General features: G+C 43.3%; 2 protein-coding genes and 1 long non-coding RNA gene across 4 annotated transcripts; 1 reads left to right on the top strand and 2 right to left on the bottom strand.

Moving 5' to 3' along the window:
* Positions 1–1130: 1130 nt before the first annotated feature.
* On the bottom strand, positions 1131–6588 carry LOC110566059 (zinc finger protein 501-like). The gene is made up of 5 exons (XM_060375764.1): positions 6327–6588; positions 4418–4456; positions 3229–3355; positions 2511–2609; positions 1131–2103 (listed from the first exon to the last, which is right to left on the bottom strand). Exons 1-5 carry the CDS (start codon positions 6402–6404, stop codon positions 1196–1198), a joined length of 1251 nt encoding a protein of 416 aa, XP_060231747.1. The 5' UTR covers positions 6405–6588; the 3' UTR covers positions 1131–1195.
* Positions 6589–6687: 99 nt separating this feature from the next.
* LOC132650150 (uncharacterized) lies at positions 6688–21274 on the top strand. The gene is made up of 3 exons (XR_009588548.1): positions 6688–6785; positions 18617–19274; positions 20673–21274. It is a non-coding gene; the product is annotated as an uncharacterized LOC132650150 (long non-coding RNA).
* On the bottom strand, positions 15525–21403 carry LOC110566056 (zinc finger protein 773-like). 2 transcript variants are annotated; one of them, XM_021663841.2, is made up of 5 exons: positions 21269–21403; positions 21030–21068; positions 20161–20287; positions 19197–19283; positions 15525–18719 (listed from the first exon to the last, which is right to left on the bottom strand). In XM_021663841.2, exons 1-5 carry the CDS (start codon positions 21326–21328, stop codon positions 17731–17733), a joined length of 1302 nt encoding a protein of 433 aa, XP_021519516.1. In that variant the 5' UTR covers positions 21329–21403; the 3' UTR covers positions 15525–17730. The 2 variants fall into 2 exon arrangements, with proteins under 2 accessions (XP_021519516.1, XP_060231670.1); XM_060375687.1 differs by lacking the exon at positions 21030–21068 and having other exon boundaries at positions 21269–21401.
* Between the last annotated feature and the right edge of the window lie 5251 nt (positions 21404–26654).

Below are 26654 nucleotides of genomic sequence, written 5' to 3'. Positions count from 1 at the left end.
TGGGATCTTTTTCCTCCTGAGTTGCCTCATCCAGCCTTGATATGAAGGGAGGTGCCTAGTCTTATGGTAACTTGTTATGCCATGTTTGGTTTATATCCTTGGGAGACCTGCTCTTTTCTGAAGGGGAACAGAGGAGGAGTGGATCTGGGGGAGGGGGAAGGGAGGAGAGAGGAACTAAGAGGAGGGAGGAGAAACTTCAGTGTGGATCTAATATATGAGAGAAGAATAATTCACTCCCCCCCCCCGGCAAAAAAAAAAAAAAAAAAAAAACTGCTATCTTGCAGAAGACCTAGGCTCTCGCACACACATACAGCACCTCACGGGCATATGTAACTCCATTTCCAGGGAATCCAATGACTTACTTCCTTAGGTACCACACATGCACTCAGGTAAACACACAAAACATTTGGGCTGCACTTCAACATGAGACCTTGAGGAGCACCACAGAGCTGTTGTCCATCAAAACTAGTAAAAATCAGGGCTGGAGAGATACTCATATACAAAAATAATGAATTTAACAAAACAAAACCTATGGAAACTCAGGAGCACAGCAGAAAACCTCTGAAGAGCCCCGAAAGGTTACAGAGAGGAAAAGCACATTTATTCAGGGCACTGTAACACTCAATAAAAGAGAAGTCATGCCTCATTATTAAAGCATGGCCACTCTGTTCCTCCAGCATCCGAACTCGGCAACGTGAAAAGCCCACTCACTCCATGCCAGTGCAGGCAAAACCAAAGCTCCCTTCACTTAGCTCCCTGGCATCAACACTTGGGAACAGAAAGATGACGACAGTCCTTATCATGCCTCAATATACCAACTCGAGGAGGAAGTTTCAATGGCTGTGTCTCTCCCAAAGGCTACTCTCAAAACTTCTTTGTAAGGTCAGGTTCAGTCACAGGGCTGATGGTTTGCCAGTGGCTGAAGCTGCTCCCTATAATCTCTGCACTCAGACACCTGTGGGGTATGCTGCTGTTTCTCCACAGAGCTATTGCTAAGTTGTTCAGAGCCTATCCCAGAATCCAAAGGTCCATGATGCATCCTAGCCCAGTGAGCACTCCACTTTTATGTACTAGAGGTGTAGATGAATGATGCTACATTTGTTTCGAACTATTCAACACTTTTGTCCCACTGTGATTTCAGGTGTTTATTTAGACAGCTAAGGGACTTTTTACATTCACTGCTCTCCTTAGACATTTATCTAGCATGAATCTTCCTGTGTTTATACAGGCTGGAGCTACTGCAGTACACTTTGTCACATTCTCTGCATGCATATTGCTTTGCTACAACATGCACTTTCATGTGTCTAACAAAGTTGTAACTTGAATTAAAGACCCTTCCACACTCACTGCACTTATAAGGTTTGCCATGAATTGTTAGATGTTCAATGAGCTCAGAGTTTTGGGTAAAATACTTCCCACATTCACTGCAGCAGAAAGGCTTTTCTGCAGTATGACTGTAGAAATGATTCAAAAGGCCTTCTCTGCTCCTGTATGATTTCCCACATTTGCTGCACTCAAAGGGCATCTCTCCAGTGTGAAACCGATAATGAACTTTAAGGCCTTCTCTGCTCCTGTATGATTTCCCACATTCACTGCACTTAAAAGGCATTTCTCCTGTATGCAGTCCCTGATGAGAAATAAGGGAGATATTATGCTTGAAAGCTTTGCCACATTCACTACACCTATAGGGCTTTTCTCCAGTGTGCATTCTGAAATGCTTAATGAGAAAGGCTTTTTGGCTGAAAGATTTCCCACATTCACTGCACTGAAAAGGCTTTTCTCCGGTGTGTATCTTCCAGTGCCTATTAAGGTGAGATATGCTAGTAAAGATTTTGCCGCAGTAAGTGCATTTGCAGTTCCTCTTTTCACTGTGCACAGCCTCTCCACTCTCGGTGCTCTTGGGTGGCTCCCCCACAGTGTAAGTCACCTGATGCCTGAGAAGACCTGAGGGGGTCTGGAGGATCGTCACATTGTCTGTGCTTAGTAAGGGGGTCTCAGCACAGCTCAGCATCTGCTGTTGGAGCCTGGATGAAGTAAGATCTCCTTCTGCAGACCGACTGTGCTCCAAAGGGGACGGCTCACCCTCCACTTTGATCCAACAACCTGAGCAGAGAGAAATACTGATGTAGACTGTCATGACAGAGAGCACACATTACCAACAGTGATCTTATTTCTCACATAACAAGGAGGCTTGTTCATGGAAGGAAGGGTCCATCGCCATGATGAATTTGTCAAGTTCATAGGTTCTAGAAACTTTAGGGGCAGCAAGAACACAAGAATGGAGTGAATCATAGGGAGGAGTGCTAGGAACCATAACACTGCCCTCAGCAAATGGCTTGCTGCAAGCCTCAGCTGCTGGAGATGCAGGACACAGAGCAGAAGGCTGTCAAGCCCATAAGACACAGTACCTGAAGACTCCCCATCCCAGGACTGTCCTGGGTATAGTGCACACTAACACAATAAAGGACGACCTGTGTTTCCCAGTGCTGCACGGGAACAGGCAAACATACCTGTCCATAAACACGGAGTCAGGAATCTCAGTGCAGGCACAGAGAGATCTCCACAAGACTCCACCTCAGTTACGTCACGGATACCAGAGAGTTGAAGTCCTAAAATAAAATATGAGGAGTAAGAGTGCCATACAACAACTGACTGATCCTCCACCTCATCATAATCCAGGGTAAAGAAGTCTAACGAGACAATCCTCATAAGTGTCTTGCAAGAAAAATACCAAATAATGAGCCCACCAGTGGTAAAATTCCTGCCACATGCAGACACAAGGCATGTCACCAAAGAGAGAACAAATACTTGGGTCACAGAAATGTTGTGTATTTGCAGTGTCACCAGCTCAGGGAGAGGTGATCACTATTGAGAATCCTGACGCCTTAGTACTGTAAGTCATTTATCCAAGCATGTGGAAGGCATAGGCAGGAGGATCTTTGTGAGTTTCAGCCAGCTTAGGCAATACAATGAGTTCCTGGTGACCTTGCCTCAGCTCAGCTTGCAAACAAATATCATCCCCTCAAACTGATTGATTTGCCTTTACTATACTTAAGAGTGAAAACGTAGTTGTGAACCAAGCCTGTATTTATAACCTGCATTTTCAAATACAGAACAGTGGGGGGAAGACTACTCAGTTCATAGGTCAGCTTTGAGGTGAATGCATCTCCCTGTAGAAAAAACACAAGTCCACACAGACATGCTCTGAAAGGATGGGGAGGTCCTTACTGAGTGAGGACACAAGTGTGAAGACCTCCGTCATCACAGTCTGGTACAGGAGCCTTTGAGAGTCATCAAGTAGTGTCCATTCCTCCCAGGAGAAGTACACAGCCACATCCTCAAAGGACACACAGCCCTGCACAATGAGGGAAAGTTGAGTTTATATGAAGCCTGCCTGACAGGGACTCTTGCCATCCCTAAGACAGTCACTCCCACTTAGCTTCCTACCTCAGAGGGTACCAGGCTCTGAAGCTATTGACACACAGTCTGTCCTCAAGGTCCCACCAACCACTCTGTTCAGCACTCAGCAAAAGCAGGCAAGTGGACATGGTGGCTTAGTTACTTTACTATTACTGTGAAGAGACACCATGACCAAGGCACCTTATAAAACAAAGAGCTTATTGGGGCCTATACTTCAGAGGGTGAGTCCATGACCCTCATGGCAGCAGGTGTGCATGGCACTGGAGCAGTAGCTGAGAACTTACATCCTGATACACAGGGACCAGGCAGAAAGAAAGCTAACTGGGAATGGTCAGGGCTTTTGAAACCTACAAGCCCACCCCCATTGACACACCTCCTTCAAAAAGGCCATACTATGAGCCTACGGCGAGGGGGGGGCATGTTCACTGAAGCCACCACAGCTGCAGTCAATCCAAGCTGGAAGGATGCCATGCAATGTACCTTCTTTCTATCAGAGAATTCACATGGGCCTCTCCCAATCATCTGACTCACACAGACCATTTGGGGGTCACTGTTGTCCACTATGTCCATGGCACAAACACCAGGAAGCCATCGGCACACACATCAGTCTTCTCACTGAGCCTCCATTTCCATCTCAGCATGCAGGCCCAGCCTTCAGCTACCATGCTCCCCCAACTCCTGCCTTGCACTAAAGCCAGCAGTCCATGTACACCTGAGGATTTCCCAGCATTCCCAACCCACCTCACTTCCAGGCATCCTCTCCTGTCATCACTGGAACTTTAAGTCCTCGGAATCTTAAGCCACTAGTTGATATAAATGGAAACCCGGCCATGGAATCCCGGCTGTGGATGTGGGGACCTTTCATTCTCAGTGCATGCCAGGGAAATGCAATGGAAGGACAGAGAGAATCCCAAGCAAAGAGTCCCAGGACACCATAATCTCAGAGGTCACTTATGTGAAAACTGAGGAGTGTGATTCCTGGGCATCCCCCACTTACCTCTTCCTGGTTGGCAGGTTTCATTGAATACTGGGAAACCTGTAGAAAAACAAGGCTGTGAGCAACAAGCAAGGGTGTTGGTGTCTCAAAGGTTCATCCAAGTCCCCTCTCATACATGTAGTCAGGTACACCCAACTGAACCCTGGGCTCTGCCCCTTCCTGGATGCTCTTAGGCAAAATATCAATCTCCTCAGTTTGTTATCTGAGGTTAAGAATGGCAGCCTGTCTATTTACTATTCCATTGCTGTGAAGGGACACCCTGACCAAGGCAACTCTTACAAAAGCATGTAAGTGAGGCTTGCTTATAGTTTCATAGGGTTGTCCATTATTATCACGGTGGGAAGCAGACAGGTGTGGTGCAGGTGCAGCATCGGGAACTTTATATCCTGATAGAGATGTGGGGGGGTGTGGGGTGGGGCATAAGCAGACAGGCACTGGCCTTGGCAAATTCTCCCATACTTCCTGCAAGAAGGCCACACCTCCTAATCTTTCTCAAACAGTACCACTCCCTGGTGACTAAGCATTCTAACACAGGAGCCTATGCGAGTCATTCTCATTCAAACTATCACACACAGTCCTAGCTCAAAAAGATTACTGTATCAAACTCAGTACAGGCTTTTCCTGTGCACATGACTAATGCTCATCTCATGAGTTTCACAAACACACAAGTGTTTCATAATGTATTTATCTACATACTAACATACATTTAGTTAAATATTAACATACATTTATTGAAAAGAGGCAGCTTGTGGTGGTCCTCCCCCTTAATCCTACAGAAAAAGCCTGTCTCAAAAAACCAAAAAGGATGCAGAGCAATGGGCACGCCTTTAATCCCAGCATTCTGGAGGCAGAGGCAGGTGGCTCTCTGAGTGTGAGGCCATTTTTGGTCTACAGAGTGAGTTCCAGGACAGCCACGGCTACACAGTGAAACCTTGTCTCAAAAAAACAAGAACAAAACAAAACAAAAACAAGGAAAAAAGCGTTTGGTATTTGACAGGTATGGTTGCGTACCCCTTTAATTGCAACACTTGGAACGCAAAGGAACGCAGATCTCTGTGAGACTGAGACCACAGAGAGCAACATAGGCCAGCCATAGTCACATGGTGATTTTAAGGGGAAAAATAGTGATAGCTAACACTTTACTTAAATGCTGAATGTCTTCACAAATAAACAAATAAATAAATAAAGGACTCCTTTAAATCAGAGAGGCCCGAAGTGGGAAGATATGTACATATCCCCCTCCCCAGAGACAGAGTTTTTCTGGAATTAAAAGTGTGAAAAGTGTAGGCCACACCTTTAATCCAATCACTCTGGAGGATCTTTGAGAGTTTGAGGCCAGCCTGATCTACATATCTGGGTCCAGAACCGCCCGTACTACCGTTTCAAAATTAAATAATGAAAGAATGAATGAAAATTCAGATATATGGAGACCATTCTCTGCCTCTATGGTCTACAGCCCCAACTCCTGCATTAGTCCACGGGATTTACCCAAGGATTCATAGGTGTCTGTCTCCAGCCACATCACTTCATCCCTGCTCAATAGCCCCAGGGATGCTTGGGAAACTGAATGCTCGAACCTCTCCTCTGTTCAAATCTTCCATGGCCAGCAGCTCTCCAAAGACAAAACTCAGCTTCTTAGGAGCACTGAGCCCTTTCCCCCATCTAAGGCCAGCAGGGGTCACCCCAGGGCTGCGGTCTCTGAGCTCCGGCCCGCCCACAAGCCTCGGGAGGTACAATCCACCAGACGCTGTGAGTCAGAAAGGATCATTCTCTAGCACTCAGATGTCAAAACCATAATCTCGTCCACCGATGTCCTACACCCGGGGACACGAGGGCCCGCCCTGCTGGCTCCCGATCCAGATCTCAGCGCTCTAGAATTCAGGGAGGTGGGCGATCAGGAGTCACTCACCTGGGGCAGGGCTCCACCCGCAGCCTCCACAATCACCATGGGGCTCCACAGCATGGTGGGGCCCTGGGACGTGGCCATCCCTGCTCGAAGCCTGGATCAGACCTCACAGGTCGTCGCAAACGTCAGATCCGTTTCCCTGATGGAGGACAAACGCTTCTAACTCTCCCGTTTTCCTTCCATGGACAACGCAGATGAAACGAGTTTTCTGTGAACCATACTGACGGGTCCAGGAAGTTACAAAGAAGCTCCTTCAACCAAAGCCCAAAGTCCCGCCCAACGGTTTCTTGCAGTCAAAGAAATGCCCGTTTTCATTGGCTAAGGTCCTTGCAATGTTTTCTGGGCAATGTAGTTTAGACAGGATCAAACGTCTGCTATCTGGACACGACTGCCCAGATGGAGGAGAATCAGTGTCCGTGGAGACTACCGTAATTATAGACCTGCCACTATTTTCTACCTGAAGTGAGTTGGGTGTAGACTAGAAATAGTAGAGGCTGAGCTACAAGACCGAGCGTGCTGGAACTTTTTAAATGACAGAACTGCACGACGAGGCAGGTAGCTCTGTGTTTTAGAGAGTGTAAGAGTGTGTTCCAGGCCAGGCAGGGCTACATAGTGAGACCTTGGTATTTTATTTAATCTCTAGAAATGCATGAAACGGGCAAAGTTGGCTTTTGCTTTTGAGATGTTTGCGTTGTGTGAAATTGTACTTGCCAGGTCCCTGAGCCAATAAAATAGTTACCATGGAATAGGAAAAAACGGATACGCTTGGATTGGAATAAAAAATTCCTTCATCAGGGATTCTAGATTCAGATGCTTCTCATTTTTTTACACACCAGTATGGAGTCCTCAACAATAACATTTCTACTATGCTTCCCCGTGCTGAGGGAAAATTGGGGCTGGACAACGGAATTCAGCTCAGGAAACCTTTGCTGTGGCAATGAGGATGCTCTTCAGAAGGAAAGACATGGGCAGCTGCTGCTCCGGGAAATGGGAAAACTGGCGAGTCTGTAACCACGACAGTGGCTGCAGGAGTCTTATAAATTTTTTGCACACCGCTTCTTCACTTTGCACTTCTGCAGCTGTCCGTGTCTCCGTGCCGGGTCTCTGTGGTGCATGCTGTCTGAACTACGTTGCCCAGAGGAGACTGAGTATAAAGACAGGAAGGTTAGCCAGGCACGGTAATCTACACCGTTAATTCCAATACTCGAGAGGCAGTGGCAGGTGGATCTTTGAGTTTAGGGCTGACTTGCTCTACAGAGAGAGTTCCAAGACAGCCAGTGCAGCACATGAAACCCTTTCACTAAAAGAAAACGAAGAAGGCAGGAAGGTGGAAAAGGAGATCTGGCATCTAGACAGGTCTGAAATCTGCTCTGCCACAGTGAGACTAATTCTAAGCCTTAGAGGTAGGAACGTTCATGTGCTTTTCTGGGCAGCTCAGTCAGCTGGACTGCAAACTCTGTGTGAGGTGATGGTTACAGCACCCTGGAGTCTGGGTCATGAACCCTTGCATAGGGCTGATGTCTCGGATAGTGACCCAGTCACAGATGGTTCCATTTTTATTTTTACTCTTTTAAAGATTGTATTTAGATTCTGTGCAGATTTTGTTCCTGTAAACATTACTAAGACAGTCCAGACTTTCCACAGGAAATTTGTCTATGAATACATAGCAAGCACCAGCTCCACAAAGTGGCACAGTGCAAGGATAAAGAATCTTTGTATGTCCAAGGAAAGTGATCTTAAGACAGAACAAACTGTGTGTGGGGGGGGGGAGGGGGGGAGATCAAGCCTGCTTTCTGCATCTAGTGCTGTTAACTGCTGAGCCATCTCTCCAGTGCCTCTTTGGTTTTGTTTGTTTTCTTAGCAACTAAGTTAAGCCATGCCATATCTGTGACCATCTCCTGGAATTTATTCATTGGAGCTTGTTGGGCTCAACAGTGGGTAGACAACCAAAAGCAGTAACTCCCTTTCTCCCAAAAATCTACCCATAACCAATGGTTCTCCGATGAAAAACACACTACCTAAAAAACTCCCCAATTCTTTCCTACTCATGAGCCCATTCTTATGCAAAGACCATACAGACAACAGGAGATGGTGTGACTTTGCTATCAGGATCACTGTGTCTTATTGCAGGATATTTAATCCTATTGTGAACTCCAAAATTGTGAACTGTAAAACCATGTTTATTGTTTGGTTTGGGTGAGCTCAAACACACACCTGTAATCTAAGAACTTTCTATTTATTGTAAACAGGTAATTGTGTTGTGCTTCACCCAGCCCTAGAATACCTTTACTCTAGGAGCTTTCTGTATACTGGATCTAATAAAGGTAACCCTAAAATTTCGAGAGGTGGAGCAAGAAACCAGTCAACAGGGATTAAAGAGTAGGGGGACTTTATGCTGAGTTGAGCTGTTATTTAAGACAGTGGGTAGAAGAAGCAGGGCTTTTAGCTCAAGCTCTGGCTTTAGCTTAGGCTTCAGCTCCTCAACTCCCTGGCTTTGGGGGCCTTGAACTAGTAAGCCTTCAGTGTTGGGTTCTTTTGGCCTTTTGCTCCTGGGATGGCAATTATTCTAGTGAGCATTTTGGGTTTTTGTTTTTCATCCAGCCTTGAGCTGAGAAGGAAGGTCAGCTGGATATTTTCTCTACCTCTCTGAGATAGTAAGTTTTCACCCCTGCATTTGACTCCCGAGTCCTTATTGGTAAAATAGAAGGGTTGGCATTTTCATCATTGTTTATAACAATAGTGTCTTGCTCAGAAGATGACATTTCCCAGGCCTTCCAATCTTCTAGCTCTTTCATTCTGTCTCCTCTTCTTTGGTGTCCCTTAGCTTTCCAGGGAATAGAATAAATGCCTGTCTAGGGCTGAGCATCCAACTGTAACTTATAATCAGCACCTTAAGCAAACAAGAGCCTCTTCATCTCTTCATTTGCTTGCATTCACTCCATAGAAGGGCTTCTCTGATTAAGACAGAGAGTAACTGTAATGCCAGAGACCACCAGGGGACGACTCAATGCAAGAGCAAAAAAGCTTTATTATGAGAGCAATTGAACTCGGGACCCAAGTCTCACTGATACAGTAGTAGAGAAGTGGGAACCCGAGCTCTGAGTGAACAGGGTTTTTAAAGGGAAAGCCTGCAAGCAGGGGGTTTCCATGACAGTAAGCAGGGGTCACATGTTTCCATGACAGCAAACAGGGTTTCGGTGGGGGGTGGGCACATGCCTTGAGGTTACAGGATTAGGTAAAAGTTAGAGGGGCAAGTTGACCTTCTCTGAGACACATAATCACAATGGCTAAGGCATATAATCACAATGGCTATTCTTCTGAACTATATCTGAAACATTGGGGAGAATTTTCCTACCCAATTCCCAACTGATTCTCATTGATTATTGCCAGGGAGATTGTCTCTATTTTCTATAAAGTATTTATTCTGTGATATTTCTTGGAGGCTGTTGCTAGGAGAGTTAACTTTGTTTTCTTCCAATTGTGATATTTCCTGGTACCTGAATTCAGCTCCCAGTCAATATGGCTCTTTATTTAAAAAATGAAGTTAGACCCAGGCTAACTTAAACTCTTCATAACATTTGTCTATATATCAACATGTGTTTAGTAGCCAGTTCTATGTTCTGTCTGTTAGCTAGACAACAGTATTAAGTTCTGGTCTGAGGCCTGTGACATCCCAAACCATGACTTTTTACTGTGTTAACAATGCCAGACGTGGCTTCCCTTCTTGGCTGTGTGTATCAAATCCCACCGAAGAGTTGTTGATTACCCCAAGTCAGGCCGGTGCTGCACAAGTGTGCACATCTTGCCTGTTGGAAGCAATGTGTCACTAAAGAGAAATCCCAGCGCTGAGCGTGGAATACCTGCTTATGAGTTGTTCAGCTGGGAACCCCTGAGGTAGCCAAAAACTTACAAGTTTCTGCCACCCCTCTTGGATGCTCTCCAGAGCTAGAGACTAAGATAGTATTGTTGAAGACAGCACACACCCTTAATTGCATGATATCTCTTAGGCTGTTTGTTTGTTTGTTGTTGTTTTTGTTTGTTTTGTTTTTTGAGACACAGTTTTTCTGTGTAGTCCTGGATATCCTGGAACTAACTTGGTAAACCAGGCTGGCCCTGAACTCAGGAATGCTGGAGTTAAAGTCATGGGCCAACACCACCCAGACCAGCTGTTTGTTTTTGAGACAGGGTATTTCTCTGTAACCCTGGCTGGTCTTGAATACACAATGTAGACTAGGTTGGCCGAAAATTCAGAGATCTGCTGGCTTTGCTGGAATTAAATGCATGTACCACCCCTTCCACTGAAGTCGTTTTTTTAAAGGTTAATCTGTGTGTGTTTTTATGTGCATGCATCTGGGAGTGTCCCTGGTCCCACTGCAGTGTTTTCTTCATCATCATGGACTCCCTGCCCTGAAACTTAAACCAGATAGTGTAAATCGGAAGTTCTCTATGTTGTACATATTAAATATTATGTCCCAAAGATGAGAAAGATAACTAATAGAGTCCTCACAGCTCTCAGCCCTCCTTTAGAACTGTGCCTATTCTATCCCTCCTCCCCCAGTTTTCTTTCTTCTTCTTCTTCTTCTTCTTCTTCTTCTTCTTCTTCTTCTTCTTCTTCTTCTTCTTCTTTTGTTGTTGTTATTGTTGTTTGAGACATGGTATCTTTATATGCCCCTGGATGTCCTGGAACTATACTACATGTAGATAAGCAGGCTGGCTTGAACCCAGATATCTGTCTGCCTCTGCCTCCCAAGTGCTGGGAATAAAACCTTGACCCACATTGTCCTTCTGTAAGGGGTATGTTCACTTACATTTGGCTTTAAGAAATTTTTAATTTTCCTCCTAATTTCTCCAATAATCCACTGGTTGCTCAAGAGCAGTGTCCAAGTGCCTTTTCTTTGCATAGTTTCTAATTTTCTTTTGCTATTGGCATTTAGTTTTATTTCACTGTGACATTAGTAGATAGAAGTAATAATTGTAATTGCTTTGTTTTAAGATATCATTTACCTTTTTTCAAAAGAATATATATATATATATATATATATATATATATATATATATAATTCACATCTTTAAGACCAGTACTTGGGAAACAGCAGCAGGTGGATCTCTGAGTTTGAGGCTAGCCTGGTCTATGAAATGAGTTCCAGACCAGCCAGGGCTGTTACACAGAGAACCCCCATTTAGAAAGAAAGAAAGAAAGAAAGAAAGAAAGAAAGAAAGAAAGAAAGAAAGAAAGGCATCATTTACAGTCTACAACGTGATCTATGTTAGAAAACTCTCCATGGGCTATTGAGAGTATGTCTTCAAAATTTGTTGCTTTAAATATTTTTTTTTTAAATCTAACATGCGTAGGCATTTTGCATATATGTCTATCTTTGCACCACCCCACTCTCTCCAGACCATTTGCAATAATAGTCTGGAGATGCCTTGCAATCTAACTTTTCACTTTTGTTCTTGACTTTTTTTTTTTTTAACTCTAGGTGACTGATCTTCTGATGACAGTGAGGCATTGAAGTCACCCACTGTTAATGTGTCTGTACTTCTTTATCTGTTCATGTCTAGCTATGTTTATTTTATCAAGTACCCTAATTGGTGCATAAATATATATGTTACACCAAGTTCTCAAAAGGTTGTTCCTCTTATTAATATGTTGTAACATATTTTATCTGATCCAATCTTGTGTAAAGTGTTATTTACCAAATATAACTATTACTGTTCGTGGTTAATTTTTTTCTTCTGGGTGCTTTGTTCATTGTCTTATATTTTTTATTTTCAGTCTCTTTGTCAGTGACTTTATTGAGGACAAAAGTTAGACTTAGCTTTCAACCCATGCAGTTGGTCTTTGTTTTGTAATTAAACAGCTCAGACTATTAGTAGACAGGTTTACTACTGAGGATTATTTGTTGATTCTGGTATTTTTGTTGTTTTTTGTTATGCTGGATTGTTTGTTCATTTCTTTCTTCTATATTTTTTTTATTATGGAATTTGCTGTTTCAGTGAGTTGGACGTGAATGACTCTTCTCTGGTTCTCTTTAACTTATGTATTCTTTCTTATGTACCCATTATTAAGAATGCCTTTCTTCATATGAAGCATGTTGATACCTGGCTGTAATCCCCAAACTTGGGCTTTGATCGAGACCATGCCCAACCTAAACTACATTAGACGTGGCCTCAAAACATCAACTGTTATGGGCAGCTGAAATGGCTCAACAGGGAAAGGTATTTGCCACCAAGTCTGACAAGCTGAGTTCAATCTTCAAGACCAAAGAGCGGAAGGAAAGAGCTGACTCCCACAGTCCTCCTCTGACACCCACAGGCCCATCATGGGGAGCCTCCACAGACCTGACAGATAAAATGTAACTGGGTAGGGTTTTTCACGTGTCTTTTACTTGCTAGATTGAGTTGCCTATGCTGACGTGCTTTTGTTTCCCTGTGAAGTTTAAGAGGTGAAACCGTTGGATATGTGGTCTTGGGTACCAGTTATGTTCACCCAATGCCAGACATGTATCATTTTCTAGTTTCCTGGCTTTTCGGTTATTTTCTGGGAGCTGTGACAAAGTTCTGAGAGGCTCCCCTTTCTCAGTGAATTGGCATCTTCCACCAGTGTCTTTTATCACTGATTTTTCACTTCATAACTTCTGCATTTAGACAATGATATATCACAAAAATATTCTTGTCACTTAAGGTTCTAAACACCTTCTGTGCTGGAATATCCATGTCTTTCCTTAAATTTGTGAAATTATATGCTACCATTTCATTGAATGGCTTTTCTATTCCTTTAGATTTCTTTATGCTAACTTGTTAGGGATTTACTTATTTTATGTGCTTGAGCATTTTTGTCTGCAGGTATATATGTGTGTGTGCCTGATGAGCTTCCTCTTGGGTCACAGTTAGCCACAGTGTGGGGGGTGCTAGAAACTGAACCTGAGTTCTCTGCAAGAACAGGAAGCCATCTTAACTGTTGAGCCATCTCTCCAGCCCTTCCTTAGGTTTCATGTCATGTATTCCTTCTATTTAGATTTATAGGTTTGTCCTCTTGCTTACACCCCCTGGCTCATGAAGGTTGTAATCATGTTTGTTTCTCCTTTAGATGTGCTTTGTTTTTTTTTTTTGTTGTTGTTGTTTGTTTTGTTTTGTTTTGTTTTTGGTCTGGTTGTGTTTTTGCTTTTTGAGCTGTGGTCTTACTATGCAGTGCTGACTGGTCTGGAAATCACTATGAAGACTATGCTATCATGTAACTAACAAAGATCTACTTTCCTTTGTCTCCCAAGAGATGAGATTAAAGCTTGCACAACCATGCATAGACTCTGCCCCATTTCACTTTTTGAGACCAGGTTTCTATGGACTAGGCTGGCCTCCACCTTTGTAGTTCAGGATAACTTTGAAAATTTCAGTCCACATGCCTTCATCTCCTCAGTGTGTGGCCTCTACCTCTGGATTGTATGTTACTGTGACTCAAACCCAGGACCATGTGCGTGCTACACAAGCCCTCTACCAACTGAGCCACAATCCTAGTACTCTTACATTTTTACCTCACCATCATATTGGCCTATTTATTTAAAACAAAACAAAAACTTTTTTTTTTCATGGCTAGGCTGTTGGCTCAGCAGATAAGAGTACATTTTGCTCTTATAGAAGACAAATTGGAGTCTCAGCATCCACCAGGAATCTTACAACTGCTTGTATTTGGATGTTTATATGTCCGTCTTTGCACATGCCTGTTATGCCAGTGACTGATACACCTACAATCTATTTTTGGTTTTTTTCTTTGTTTGTTCAAGATAGGGTTTCTCTGTGTAGCCCTGGCTATCCTAGGACTTGCTTTGTAAACCAGGCTGGTCTTGAACTCAGAGATCCCCGTGCCTCTGCCCCCCAAGTGCTGGGATTATAGGTGTGTGCCACTGTGCTCAGCTTCTACTGTGTAATTTATGCAGACTTTTGACCATATAATTGAAATATTTAAGTGTAATAATTAAGTGTATATTTAAGTGTAATAATTAATTTAAGTGTGATGATGAAGTCAAATGAATTTCTCTTTAGATCTCATTTTCTCTGCTGGTTGTAGAAAGACTTCAGCTACTCATGATCTGTGTGATACATAATGTCCCATAAAGAAGAGGTTATTATTGTATGGTAAAAAGGTCAGTGATGGGGCTGGAGTGAGATGGCTCAGAGGTCAAGAGCACTGGCTGTACCTTCAAGGGTCCTGAGTTCAATTCCCAGCAACCATATGGTGGCTCACAACCATCTATAATGAGATCTGGTGGCCTCTTCTGGCATGCAGGCACACATGCAGACAGAATACTGTATAAATAAGTAAATTTGTAAAAAGTCAGTGAAATACTGACACACCTTAGTGTAGTGGTTCTCAACCTGTGGGTGGTGACCCCTTTGTGGGTTGAGCAACTATTTCACTGGGCTGCCTAAAATTATCAGCAAACACAGATATTTGCATTATGATTCATAACAGTAGCAGAATTATAGTTATGAAGTAGGAATGAAAATAATTTTGTGGTTGGTAGTCACCACAACATGAGGAACTCTATTAAAGGGTGACAACTTAGGAAGGCTGAGAACCACTGCCTTAGAGTATACTTCATTTTTGTTCTATTCTATTTCTTTCTTTTATACATCACAAGGCCTGCTTGTTCCTAGGCTTTACCCACAAATGCATCATTTCCAATTGCTATCACATGATCCACTTCCTGTCCCTGAGAAGCACTCAGATGTGGTAAACTCCAGCCTATACCAGGCAAAAATGCAAGGCTACCACCATCTCACATCATACCAAAGGCCTCTGCAGGAGATCCTGTCCCTCAGTCTGGGAAAGCATGAATGGGCAGAAGTCCGTGCAGACACTACGAGATCCTATGTCATATGCCTCTGTTCATAACTCATACTCCTTATAGCAGGTATGAATATGGCTATACCTTCACAGTTAGAAAATTCTCACCCCAGGGCTGGAGAGATGGCTCAGTGGTTAAGAGCACTGGCTTTTCTTCCAGAGGACCTGGGTTAAATTCCCAGCACCCACATGACAACTCACACCTGTCTGTAACTCCAGCAGGCAAAACACCAATAAACAGAAAATACAAATAAGTTACATTTTTTTAAAAAGAAAAATATCACCTCTTTAGAAAAAAGAAAGAACTTAAAAAAAAAAAAGCAAGTTGACAGAAATGCCTAAGCTTAAAGAGAACAGCTGGGCATGTTGGCACACATGCAATCTCAATTCTCAGGGGATTGAGGAAGGAGAATCCAGAGTTTGAGGGCACCCTGGGATCAGGAGACCCTCTCCCAACATAAAAAAGGAAGACAAAATCCATAGGCTTTGACATTTTTCTCAGAAATATAAAAATCTTTCAAAACAGATTCACAAAACAAGTTTTATTTTTCTTTCTCTTTCTATTCTTGTGTGCGTGTGAGAAAGCTACTATGTAGCACTAGAATTCATTATATAGACGAGACTGCACTCGAACTCACAGATTCACCTGTCTGTGTCTCTGAGTTCTTAGATTGAAGACATGAGCCCCCACTCCCCTGCTTGGAAACAAGGTTTTGTGTGTGTGTGTGTGTTTTATTTTGCTTTGTTTTGTTTTTGTTGTTGTTTGTTGCTTAATTTTTTTGTTTGCATTTTGATAAGCACACATAAAGACAAAAAACGAAAAAAGTAATAATGAAAGAAAATTAGCAAAAAAGAAAATGTGTGTGCTGGGTGTGATAGCTCACATCTTTAATCCCAGCATTTGAGAGGCAGAGGATGTGGACCTCTGTGAGTTCTAGGCCAGCCTGATCTACACAGAGAGTTCCAGGTTATTTAGGACTAGACAGTGAGAGTAGGTCTAGAAAAGGAAGGAAAGAAGGAATAAAGAAATAAGAAAGAAAAGAAAGAAAACTTGGATGAGAAGGACAGAGAAATTGCCCACGGTCTAACAGCAGCTGCTGTTCTTGCAGAAAACCTTGGTTTTATTACCATGATCCACATAGAAATTCACAAGGACCCACAAGGGTAGCAGACATGCCTGTGGTGCACACACATACATGGAGGCTCTAACACAAACCCACAAAATTAGGCAAGTCTTTACAGTAATACAAGAATAATGCAAAATTAACACTACAATGAATGCTACTGCAGAACTATTAAAATGATTCAAGTAAACACCTCACAACTTACAAATCATCAGGGGAGATGTGACAAACTGGCATCTGATATACTCCAGGAGGAAATCTGAAACACGCAACCACTTAGAACAGAATCTAGTAACTTTTTAAAAGATATATTTATTTATTATGCAAAACAGTGTTCTGCCTGAATGTGTGCCTGCAAGCCAGAAGAGGGCACCAGATTTCATTATAGGTGGTTGTGAGCCACTATGTGGTTGCTGGGAATTGAACTCAGGACCTCTGGAAGAACAGCCAGTGCTCTTAAACTCTGTGTCATCTCTCTAGCCCTCATCTAGTAACTTTTTAAAAACTTAAAACATGGGCTGGAGAAAGGGCCCAGTGTGAGACCACATGCTGCTCTTGCAGACCTGGGTTCCATTTTCAAAAAACACACTGGTTCATAACCATCTGTAATTCTAGTTACGGGGATCCAATATCTTTTTTGAGCCTTCATAGTCACCAGGCATGTACTCAGTGTATATAAATATATGCAGACAAAATACTCACACCTGAAAAGGCAACAAATACCTAAAACATAAGGGCTGCACTTTTACATGAGAGCATATGGTGCTACACAGAGCTGGTCCCCAACAAAACTAGTGACACTTAGGAGCACAATGGTCATGAAGACCTTACAACAGTCATTCATGCCAGGGACTGCAACATTCAGTGAAAGAAAGAAAAAAAAAAAAAGCAAGTGAGCAGCCAAAACAACAACAAAAATGTGTCTTATTTAGATGGAGACCACTCTGTTTCCGCCACATTCAAACGCAGTCACGGGGAAACTCCACTTCACACTGCTGTAGGCAAGAATGCAGAGTTTCCTCTTGCTAAATCCTCCGAAGGCATTAACTCCTTAGCAACTGGAAGACGGCAATAATCATCTTGTCCCGATGTTCTTATTCGATGAGTAACTTTCAATGGCTGGCTTCTTCACAAAGGCCACTCTCAGGACTTCTGTTCAAAGTCAGGTACACTTCTATGGCTTGGCAAGGTTGGCCAGTGGCTGAAGTCTCTCTGCATCCTCTGCATTCACAACCCTATCTGGGTCATGTGTCTGTTGCTATGACCAGACCTTTGCACAAGAGCCTTCCCACAGTCAGTGGGTTCATGATGTATCCCAGCATCATGGCCTCTTCAGGTAAACAGGATAGAAGTGTGTGTGTGGCGGGGGGAGACTCCTCCCATTTGTGGCATTCTTGATTTTCTTCCAGTGAGCATTCTCTTGCATGGATAGGGTAGATCATGAAGATTTCCCGTGTTCACTACCCTCAATACTACTTTCATTATGAGTCTTCCGGTGTCTAGAAAGTCCAGTTCTGTAGCAAAACACTTTCCCGCATTCCTTGCACTCATGATGCTTGGCTGCAGTGTGAAATCTCTGATGTTTAATGAGGCTGTACTTCGCAGTAAAGACTCTCCCACACACATTACACTTGAAAGGTTTTCCTATGCTGTGAACTTTTAGGTGTTTCGTGAGGTGCGAGTTCTTTTTAAAACACTTCTTACATTCCCTGCACTCAAAAGGTCTCTCTCCAGTGTGCGCTCGGGCATGATAAACGAGGCTGGACCTTTCCTTAAATGATTTCCCACAATCACTGCATTTGTAAGGCTTCTCTCCAGTGTGAACCCGATAGTGCTGCATGAGGCTAGACCTGTTCATGTATGAATCTCCACACTGGTTGCACTTATACGGCCTTTCTCCAGTGTGAATTCTCTGATGCCCGACAAGGGAACGGTTATGTTTGAACTCTTTCCCACATTCACTGCACTTAAAAGGCTTTTCTCCCGTGTGAACTTTACAGTGTTGATTCAGATCAGCATTTTGGATGAAGGACTTTCCACATTCGCTGCACTTAAAAGGCTTTTCTCCCGTGTGTATCCTCCGGTGTCGGATGAGCAGAGACTTACAACTGAAGGCTTTGCCACAGTCGCTGCATTGGCATTTTCTCTCCTTGCTGGGAGAGGTCTCTCCTCTCTTGGTGCTCCTGGGTGGCTCCCCGTGACTGCGAGTCACAGAATTCCTGACAAGACCTGAGGGAGTGTTGTCTGTGCTTTCTAAAGTCTTCTTGGACAGGTCACTTCTGTTGCTCTTTGTAACTGGAATTCTGTGCTCTGTTCTCCTTAAGGGTTTCTCAGCACGGCCCAGATGTTGGCTTTGAAGCATGGTTGCATTACGCCCTCCTTCCGAAGAAACACTCTGCTCACAAGATATCTTTTCAACCTCAACTCCTTTGCAGCAACACAGAAACAGAGAAACAATGAAAAAAGGACATGGAGACTTTAAATGGCAACACACACAAGTACTCAGCACACAGGATTTCTCACAGAAACTTCAAAATGGGAAGGGACTATGATAGTGATGAAGCTGGATGGTCCCGCCCCAGGAACCATGACAGACAACAACATGAGAATGGCATGCAGGAATGCGGGGGACCTAAACTCCTTCCTCAGAAAATGGCTTTCTGCAGAGCCTCAACTATTGGACACAATCTGATTAGGTCTTTTCTTTCCCCCCTCTACTTGACACAAGTTAGGGTCATCTGAGAATAGGGAACGTCAGCTGAAAACATGTCTCCATAAAATAATCAAGGGTCATTTTCTCAATTAATGATTGGTGTGCGTGAACCTAGCTCACTGTGGGTGGTGCCATCACTGGCCAGGTGCATACATCAACAACTTCCACCCTCCAAACACCTGTCCACTTACTTGGAGTCAAGAATCTCAGTGCAGGGATGAAAGGATATCCTGAAGACTCCAGCTGAGTGATGTCACAGGTTCCAGAAGGTATGAGTCCTAAAGTAAAACACAGGAAAGGTTAATGTCCCATTCTAAAACAGTGATTCCTATGGTAATTCATAGGAAAAAAAGCTAATGACAAAGACCCACTTGTAGTGGTATGAATGAAAATGTGCCCCATAGACTTATAGGGAGTAGCAATGCTGCAGGTGTGGCCTTGTTGGAGTGGGTGTGGTCTGATTGGAGGAAGTGTATCACTAGGGATGAGTTTTGTGGTCTCAGATGCTCAAGCCAGGCCCAGTATCTCACTCTCTTCCTTCTTCCCATTGATCCAGATATAGAACTCTCAGCTACTTCTCCAGCACCATATCTGCCTGCACTCCCTATGCATCCCACCATGATGACAATGAACTAAACCTCTGAACTGTAAGCCAGCCCCCAACCAAATGCTTTCTTTTATAAGAGTTACCATGGTCCTAGTGTCTCTTCACAGCAATAGAAACTCTAAGACACCCCTGGAAAGGTCTTGCAAGAAAACCCACCAAATAGTGTCTATATCAGTGCCACAATTTCTGCCACAGGCAGACCCAAGTCACCTAAAGGAAGAGAGCAATACATGGGTCATAGGAATGACAGGAGTATTTAGTTTCAACAGCCATGGGGAGACAATTAGTGTGAACTCTATTAAGCTACTATAAGATTTCTCTCCCCAGGCCACCTCCTGCGTGTTTGCTGTACTTAAGGGAGAGAAGATGGTTATGTACCATGACCAGGTCTCTCACTGGTACTTCCTACTCCAAGACAGTGGGGAAGGAATCAATGTTCATAGGCCAGATTTGGGAAGGAGACACCTCTCTCTCGAAAAGGAGCCAAGCCCACCCAGACAGGATGTTCTTATAGAATGAGCCAGGTGTGGGGTGGGGGGAATCCTTACCCAATGAGGACATGAGAACAAAGACCTCCATCATCACATGGTGGTATAGACGCCTCTGAGAGTCATCAAGTAGTGTCCATTCCTCCCTCAGGAAGTAGATAGCCACATCACTAAAGGCCACACAACCCTGTCACAACAAAGAACATTGAGTTAATAAGAAAAACTCCCTTTCCTCAGACTTTGGACTTCAAAGAAGCAGCCAGTCCCATTTAGCTTCACCCTCAGAGGGCACCAGGATCTTCATCCACTCAGTCGCTACTCAAAGTTGCAATGAGCACGGTATTCAGCACCTACCACAAATGGTAGGTGCACAAGTGAAATTTACCTAGTCTTGATGTTTGGCATGGAAAGTTCCACCTTTCTACCAGACAGTTTCTCTACATTATGCCAACCAGATTATGTCCAGAGTTGAGTCCACTATACCCCTGGGATATGAGCTGGGAGTCCATCTCTTCATACTTTCTGTCACCATGCACATCACTCTTCATAATGTCCCCTCATTTTAATTTTAGTATTCAAGCCTACAGCTTCGCATCTACTGCACGACTCCCAGCTGCCTATTCCACCCTGTCCAGCAGATCTCAAGCACCCCAAGGACGTGTGAGCATTCTTAATCCATCTCACTTCCAAGCATTTTCTGGTAGTCATCACTGGAACTTGAATACCTCTGAATCTTAAGAGAGTGGCTTCCATAAATGAAACCTGTCCATATAACTCCTGCTCTGGACTTGAGACCTTATATTCTATCATCATTTTCCATTAAAATCAGATAGAAGAACAGCTAGCAAAAAGTCTCAAAGCACTGTAATCCCAGACATCGCTTGCATGGGAATTGAGAAGTGTGAGTTCCTGTGGCACCCTCCACTTACCTCTCCACGGTCAGTAGATGTCTTTGCACTTACTGGAATCTGTGAATAAAGAAGGCTGTGAGTGAAAAGTCTCCCACTACCCTGAACAGGTCTTGAATTCACAGGGCTTCCCCGGGCTCTTTAGTGGATGTGCCTGCGGACCCTATGCCTTTGAGAAATTCCAACTAAGAGCCCAGCCCCGGTTGCACTCTAGGACTCGTGGCGGGGGGTACGGGGGGGGGTGATCACGTGTTACGCACCTGTGCCTGGGGACCCTGCCCAGCTACAGCAGTCTGACTCTGCTGGACAGGTGGGTCCATGGCTGTCCTCCCTAGGCCTGCAGCCAGTCACACGGGGTCGTCGCAGACTTGAAGCCCGGTTCGGTGCCAGAGAACAAAGCCTGGCTTCTCTCACGCCTTCCAGTCCTGGACCATCAGGGGTAAAAACCAGTTTTCCATTGACCTGACCTGAGCATCCAGGGAGACAATCACTTGCTGGCAACCACAAAGTCTCAAAGCTTTCCGCCGCCCCGCCCCGCCCCGCCCCGCCCAGCCTCCTTTTTTTCTTTTTCTTTTTGTTAAAGCCTAGGGAAACGCCAGTTTTCATTGGCTGAGCCCTTCTTTGCTGTCTCTTCTGGGTAATGTAGTTCAGAAAGGATGCACCCTGGAAACCTGGACACTGCCGCGGAGGTATAAGCTGATGAAATGGCATGCAAGGAATTAAACGGAATGCTGTGGACAAGCGCCGAGCTTACTGAGACACCAGTGTTTCCGTTTCCATGATCGTCAAGCCCACAGTAAGGTGGTTGCCTGGGTCTGAATCTGGTATTCATTCCCAAATTTCCCTGCTTCAATGGCGACAATGCCTTATCTGATGTGTGAAAATGTGAAAACAGTCCGAATTCTAGAAACAGGTCTCCGCAATTCCAGGACGCACTTTCCATTCTCCTCCACCTGTATTCTTGTGTTTTCTCGTGGGCCTATCAGGTATCCATTATGGCAGGGTAAAAAGCCCAGATCTATAAGACACACACACACACACACACACACACACACACACACACACACACGGTCCCCTGCATCCTTTCCTCTTCCATTTCCCCACAATTCCACTATTTTCATAGGTGGGAAGGATGTTTCGGATGCTGTGAATAGAAGAGATGCTAAGTCTTCATTGTATGTTATTTTGCTGCCTTTGATTCCACTTTCATGTCTCTGCTCTCTCGACTCTCATCTCTGCACAGAGTAATGATTAACCTCCAAAGGTTTAAGGAGACTCCAGAAAGCAAGAGATAATAAAAAATTTCTGCCATTCTAGAACATTTCACAACTTGATAGTGAATGTTGATTCTGGAAAAGGTGGAATTCAGTATTGCTATTGACCATGTGAATGGTAGAGAAAGGCCTAACATTTTTGTCCTTTCTGCACTGGTCATCAGTTTTTATTCAGTCTCCTTTCTGTTGGGCCACAGTGTGCTATGAGGAAGAGGTGGTGATGAGGTGTTATTGGCATGGTAAAGCACTGGAACAAGGGGTGGAGAAACCTTCCCCCTTCTTAATTCAAGAACAGGAGATAAACCATAAAGCTGGGTGTGGTGGCACAGGTCTGTTATCTTAGCACACATGGGAGGCAGAGGCAGGCAGATCTCTGTGTGTTTGAGGCCAGCCTAGTGATCTACATACTGAGTTCCAGGCCAGTAAAGTCTATATAGAAAGACAATGTCTCAAAAACCAAAATTAGAAATTTAAAACAGTAATAATGACAACAATAATAATGATAATGAATATGATGATGAGGAGGAGCTGGTTGTTGTTGCTGGTGGTGGTGCACACCCTTAATCTCAGCACTCAGGAGACAGAGGAGGGCAGATCTCTCTTAGTTCGAGGCCAGCCTTGTCTACAGAGTGTGTTTCAGGCCAGCTGGGAATATATAGAAAGACCTTTTTACAAAAACCAAAGAAATAAATATAAAATAACAATGGTAACAACAATAATAGTAACAGCTGAGTGGTGGTGGTGCATGCCCTTAATCCCGGCACTTGGGAGGCAGAGGTAGGCAGATCTCTGTTAGTCTGAGGCAAGCCTGAGTCCAGGACAGCCAGGGCTACACAGGGAAACTCTGTCTCAAAACCAACAATAACAATTATAATAATCAAAATGGATAAATCCTTGTCTTGAAATATATTAGAAAAGTAGATGCTAGAGTATTCTTCTAATGTGAGCCATAAAGTGGAGCTGGCCACTGTGGCATGAACAATTATAGATAAATCTGATACAGATATTATAAAATATGGCCATAGCAAAATTCATAGAGTATAGTAAAAGCTACAGGAAATTCAGAATGAGGATAAGAGAATATCTCCTAGAGAGATCAACATGGGTAGTAGGGGGAGCTATACAGACATCAACAGACTGGCCATAAAATGTCAAATGGGTTCATTTTTAGGGAGATTTTCAGATATGTGAGGTAGCACAAGAGAACCCAGCTGCTGTATTCCAAGTGACTAAACTTGAAAACTATCTGCTAACTTAAAAAAAAAAAAAACATCATGCAGGGTGCTAGAGAGTTGGTGCAGGGGTTGAGAACACTTATTGATCTTGCAGAGGAGCCCAGTTTGCTTTTCAGCATCCCCAAAGCAGTCCAAACTGTCTGTAACTCCAGTTCCAGGGTGAGTCAATGCCATCGTCTAACCTCCGAGGACACCAAGGAACCAGACATGTGCATATACGATACATATGTGCTGGTAAAACATCCAGACACATGAAATGATAAATAAGTCTAAAAAGAAAACTAACACAATGCACAAACTTCTCAGGGACATTTCACTGAATGTGCAAACATTAAAATATAGTAACAAGTAGTTTATAGTTGCTACAAAACTAAACAAATGGGTTACCTAAGCAGACTAAAACAGATTACTATATGTAGAATTGTAAGAACAGTACTTACTACTTACTCTTCTTTGTCATTTTCTTTTTATAAAACTATCTCCTTGTTAAATTCACTTATATCTCACTGAATTTGCACAATAAATTCTGTGATGACAGGTTTAAACAACAACAAATTGGGTTGAGTATGTTCAATGACTTTTCTCTATAAGCTCCGGTGTCCTTCAGATTTTATTTAGAGTGCCCTTGTGAGGGGGACCCTGCAGGTAGACACAGTAGGTTCAGGTTGGCATTACCAACCTGGATCAAGACTTCAAGGACTCAGCTCTCAGGCATGGCACGGCAAGATACACTGCAAACGGGGAGAGTCATGAAGCCAGCATAGCTTCTTGACACAGTTCCAGCAAAACTGAGCCGGTTGCTATAATCCCTGTCCTTCCATCTGTAACTTTTCAGTTTTGGCTCTTTGTGTTGTTTTATTGGGTACTTTCTATATTATGATTCAGTTTATGTCTTTTCCTAAGAAAAATTAGGTCTGAGTCTTCTCAGGAAAATCCTAAAATTAGCTTTATCTGGCCACTATTTGGAAGTCTTCCTTATGATCTGGAGATTAAGCACAGATAAGCACATAGCTAGATGAGGCATATCTTCTTGGGGTATCTGACGCTGAGTAAACTCAAACAGCATAATTAGTGCAAGGTGACAGTGACAACTGACAAACTCTGATTGGCCAGGAGAACAGGTTACAGATCCAAGGTTTCTTTCTCCTTTTAGAGCTTTCTGAAAATGTAGTTAAAGATAGGGAATTATATAGGGTACACACCTAGAGGAATATAATTCAGTCAATAAAATAGATTGACGAAAATAAACTTTTTTACCTTATAGCATAGATGATGAAACATACAGTAAAATAAGTATTAGTATTTCCTTTCAGAAAAAGCCCTATTTAGCTATTTTCTGTTTGTCTGGAGTACTCTCAAATGGTAGACATTGGCAGCCTGAAAGCAGGTTGTCATATATTAAATGTGCTTGCTTTGGAGGAGCATTCTTTAGATTCTTTAAATTGGAGCCATAGGGATAATAATAATAATAATAATTAATAATAATATCTGTTCTGTTTGTATTTTCTAATTGTAACTGAACTTGTAGCCCTGAATATGTAATGAAAAACCAAGCACCTACTCGTACCACTTGGCAGATTATTAGTCTTTGTTCTATGAAACTTGTGTAAAAAAAGAAGCACCTGGTTACTAGAAGTCAGAGCCTCAGAGGCAGCCTGATTGCTAAGTTCCCCTGACCATTCCTCCCATTGCCAATACCTTATCTCCTCTGTAGGCAACCCTGTCAGCAAAGACCCTCCTACTCTCCATGCTGGGGAATCCTCAGCACAGGCTGTTCATTCTCATCAAATTTAAACACTATAATTTGGAAAAAAAAGTTCTCCTGGTGTAATACAATCCCCAGGAAGTGTAAGGAAGTGTAATTAAATCGAGCTTGATTCAAGGTAGTGTCATCTCTTCCAAGAAGACGTGTTCTAAGGATAGAAAGGCTCTGGCCTGGCCTTCATCATACAGATAGTGTAGAGGTCATTTGGGCTATTAGCCACCCCTAGTCCTGGGTGTAGGAACTTGATATGGCCTAGCCCAACAGATAACTCAGATCATCAAGCTATTAATTACTTCCAGTTTCCAACTTTCTGGAAAATCAGGTTATATGCCCTACCCTTTGAAAGAACAGTCCTGGGTGCTTAATCTTGTTTTTCCTGGACATCAGAGTAGACAAGAACCTCAGGCTCCTAACACCCTGTACTCATTCTTAATCTCCTCTTTACCTTTCCCCATGAGTGTGTTTAGTTGCTGGTTTCAGACAAAGTCACATGGAGCCTTAGGTCTATCTAATTTGCTATGTATCTAAGGAAGACTGAACCTCTGATGCACTACCTCCACTTCTTGAGTGTGTACACCACTACTTAGGGTTGCTATTGACAGAGCTCATGGAACCAGATCTTGGGGCCCAGAATTTAGCATCTGAATACACAGAGCACCAGACCAATCCCCAGCAGTGGGCCTCTTCTTAGGATTGGTGTTGACATAGCTCAAACTCTAAGTGAGCTATATCCTTATGAGGCAAACATTCTACCAGTTCATTCTACCATTCCAGCCACTTTCAGTAGATTTTGACATCACCATTATGTTGGAACAGTCTTAAAGTATTTTGTTTACCGATTTATCAATGAGCTGATTTGTTTGTACCCGTTTTTGTACCTCTGAGTTTGCATTTGAATAATGCGAGATAGAACAAGGTTTCAGATCCTTCAGAACTGGAGTAACAGGTTTAGATGAAGCCAAGTTTGTTATGTGGGCACTGGGATTTAAACTCCATGTATTATGGTTGCTAAACAGACATTAAAGCTTACCTTATCTCTGAGTGTAGCAGGCTCTGGGAATATTGATACCTTTCTTCATAAGGTGCCACTGACCATTGTGTTTAACAGGGAGCAACAAAAGTAAAGTGAATAAACAGACTCCATCAAAGAGTCACTCCTCTCAACCAGCTAAATCACATAAAGCCTCTACATCACGTTTCCCAAGTATAACCAGATCTCAGTAACTGCTCTCTAAGAGGGCCGAGTCGCCTGCACGCACTTCCTGTCAACACGCACGTCTCTCTCGTCCTGCACCTCTACTTCATCTTGGTATACAAGGTCCAGTGGCTGAGACTACTTCTCACATGTGCTTAAAAAAATAGTATTATATGT

This window comes from Meriones unguiculatus, chromosome 1, assembly GCF_030254825.1.
Source record: "Meriones unguiculatus strain TT.TT164.6M chromosome 1, Bangor_MerUng_6.1, whole genome shotgun sequence".
Lineage (NCBI taxonomy): Eukaryota > Metazoa > Chordata > Mammalia > Rodentia > Muridae > Meriones > Meriones unguiculatus.
The sequence above is the reverse complement of the archived record's forward strand: the minus strand, read 5'-3'. Positions and strand labels throughout refer to the sequence as shown.

Bases quoted from the DNA above. Each gene is read 5' to 3' on its own strand.
- LOC110566059 (XM_060375764.1), bottom strand. From the start codon at position 6,404: ATGGCCACGTCCCAGGGCCCCACCATGCTGTGGAGCCCCATGGTGATT. The intron at 2,610-3,228 runs GTAAGGACCTCC...ATTTTATTTTAG, and splicing joins CACACTTGTGTCCTCACTCA to GACTTCAACTCTCTGGTATC. The intron at 2,104-2,510 runs GTATGTTTGCCT...CTCTCTGCTCAG, and splicing joins GACTCCGTGTTTATGGACAG to GTTGTTGGATCAAAGTGGAG.
- LOC110566056 (XM_021663841.2), bottom strand. From the start codon at position 21,328: ATGGACCCACCTGTCCAGCAGAGTCAGACTGCTGTAGCTGGGCAGGGT. The intron at 20,288-21,029 runs GTAAGTGGAGGG...TTGTTGTGACAG, and splicing joins CATCTACTGACCGTGGAGAG to GGTTGTGTGGCCTTTAGTGA. The intron at 19,284-20,160 runs GTAAGGATTCCC...GTTTTACTTTAG, and splicing joins TGTTCTCATGTCCTCATTGG to GACTCATACCTTCTGGAACC.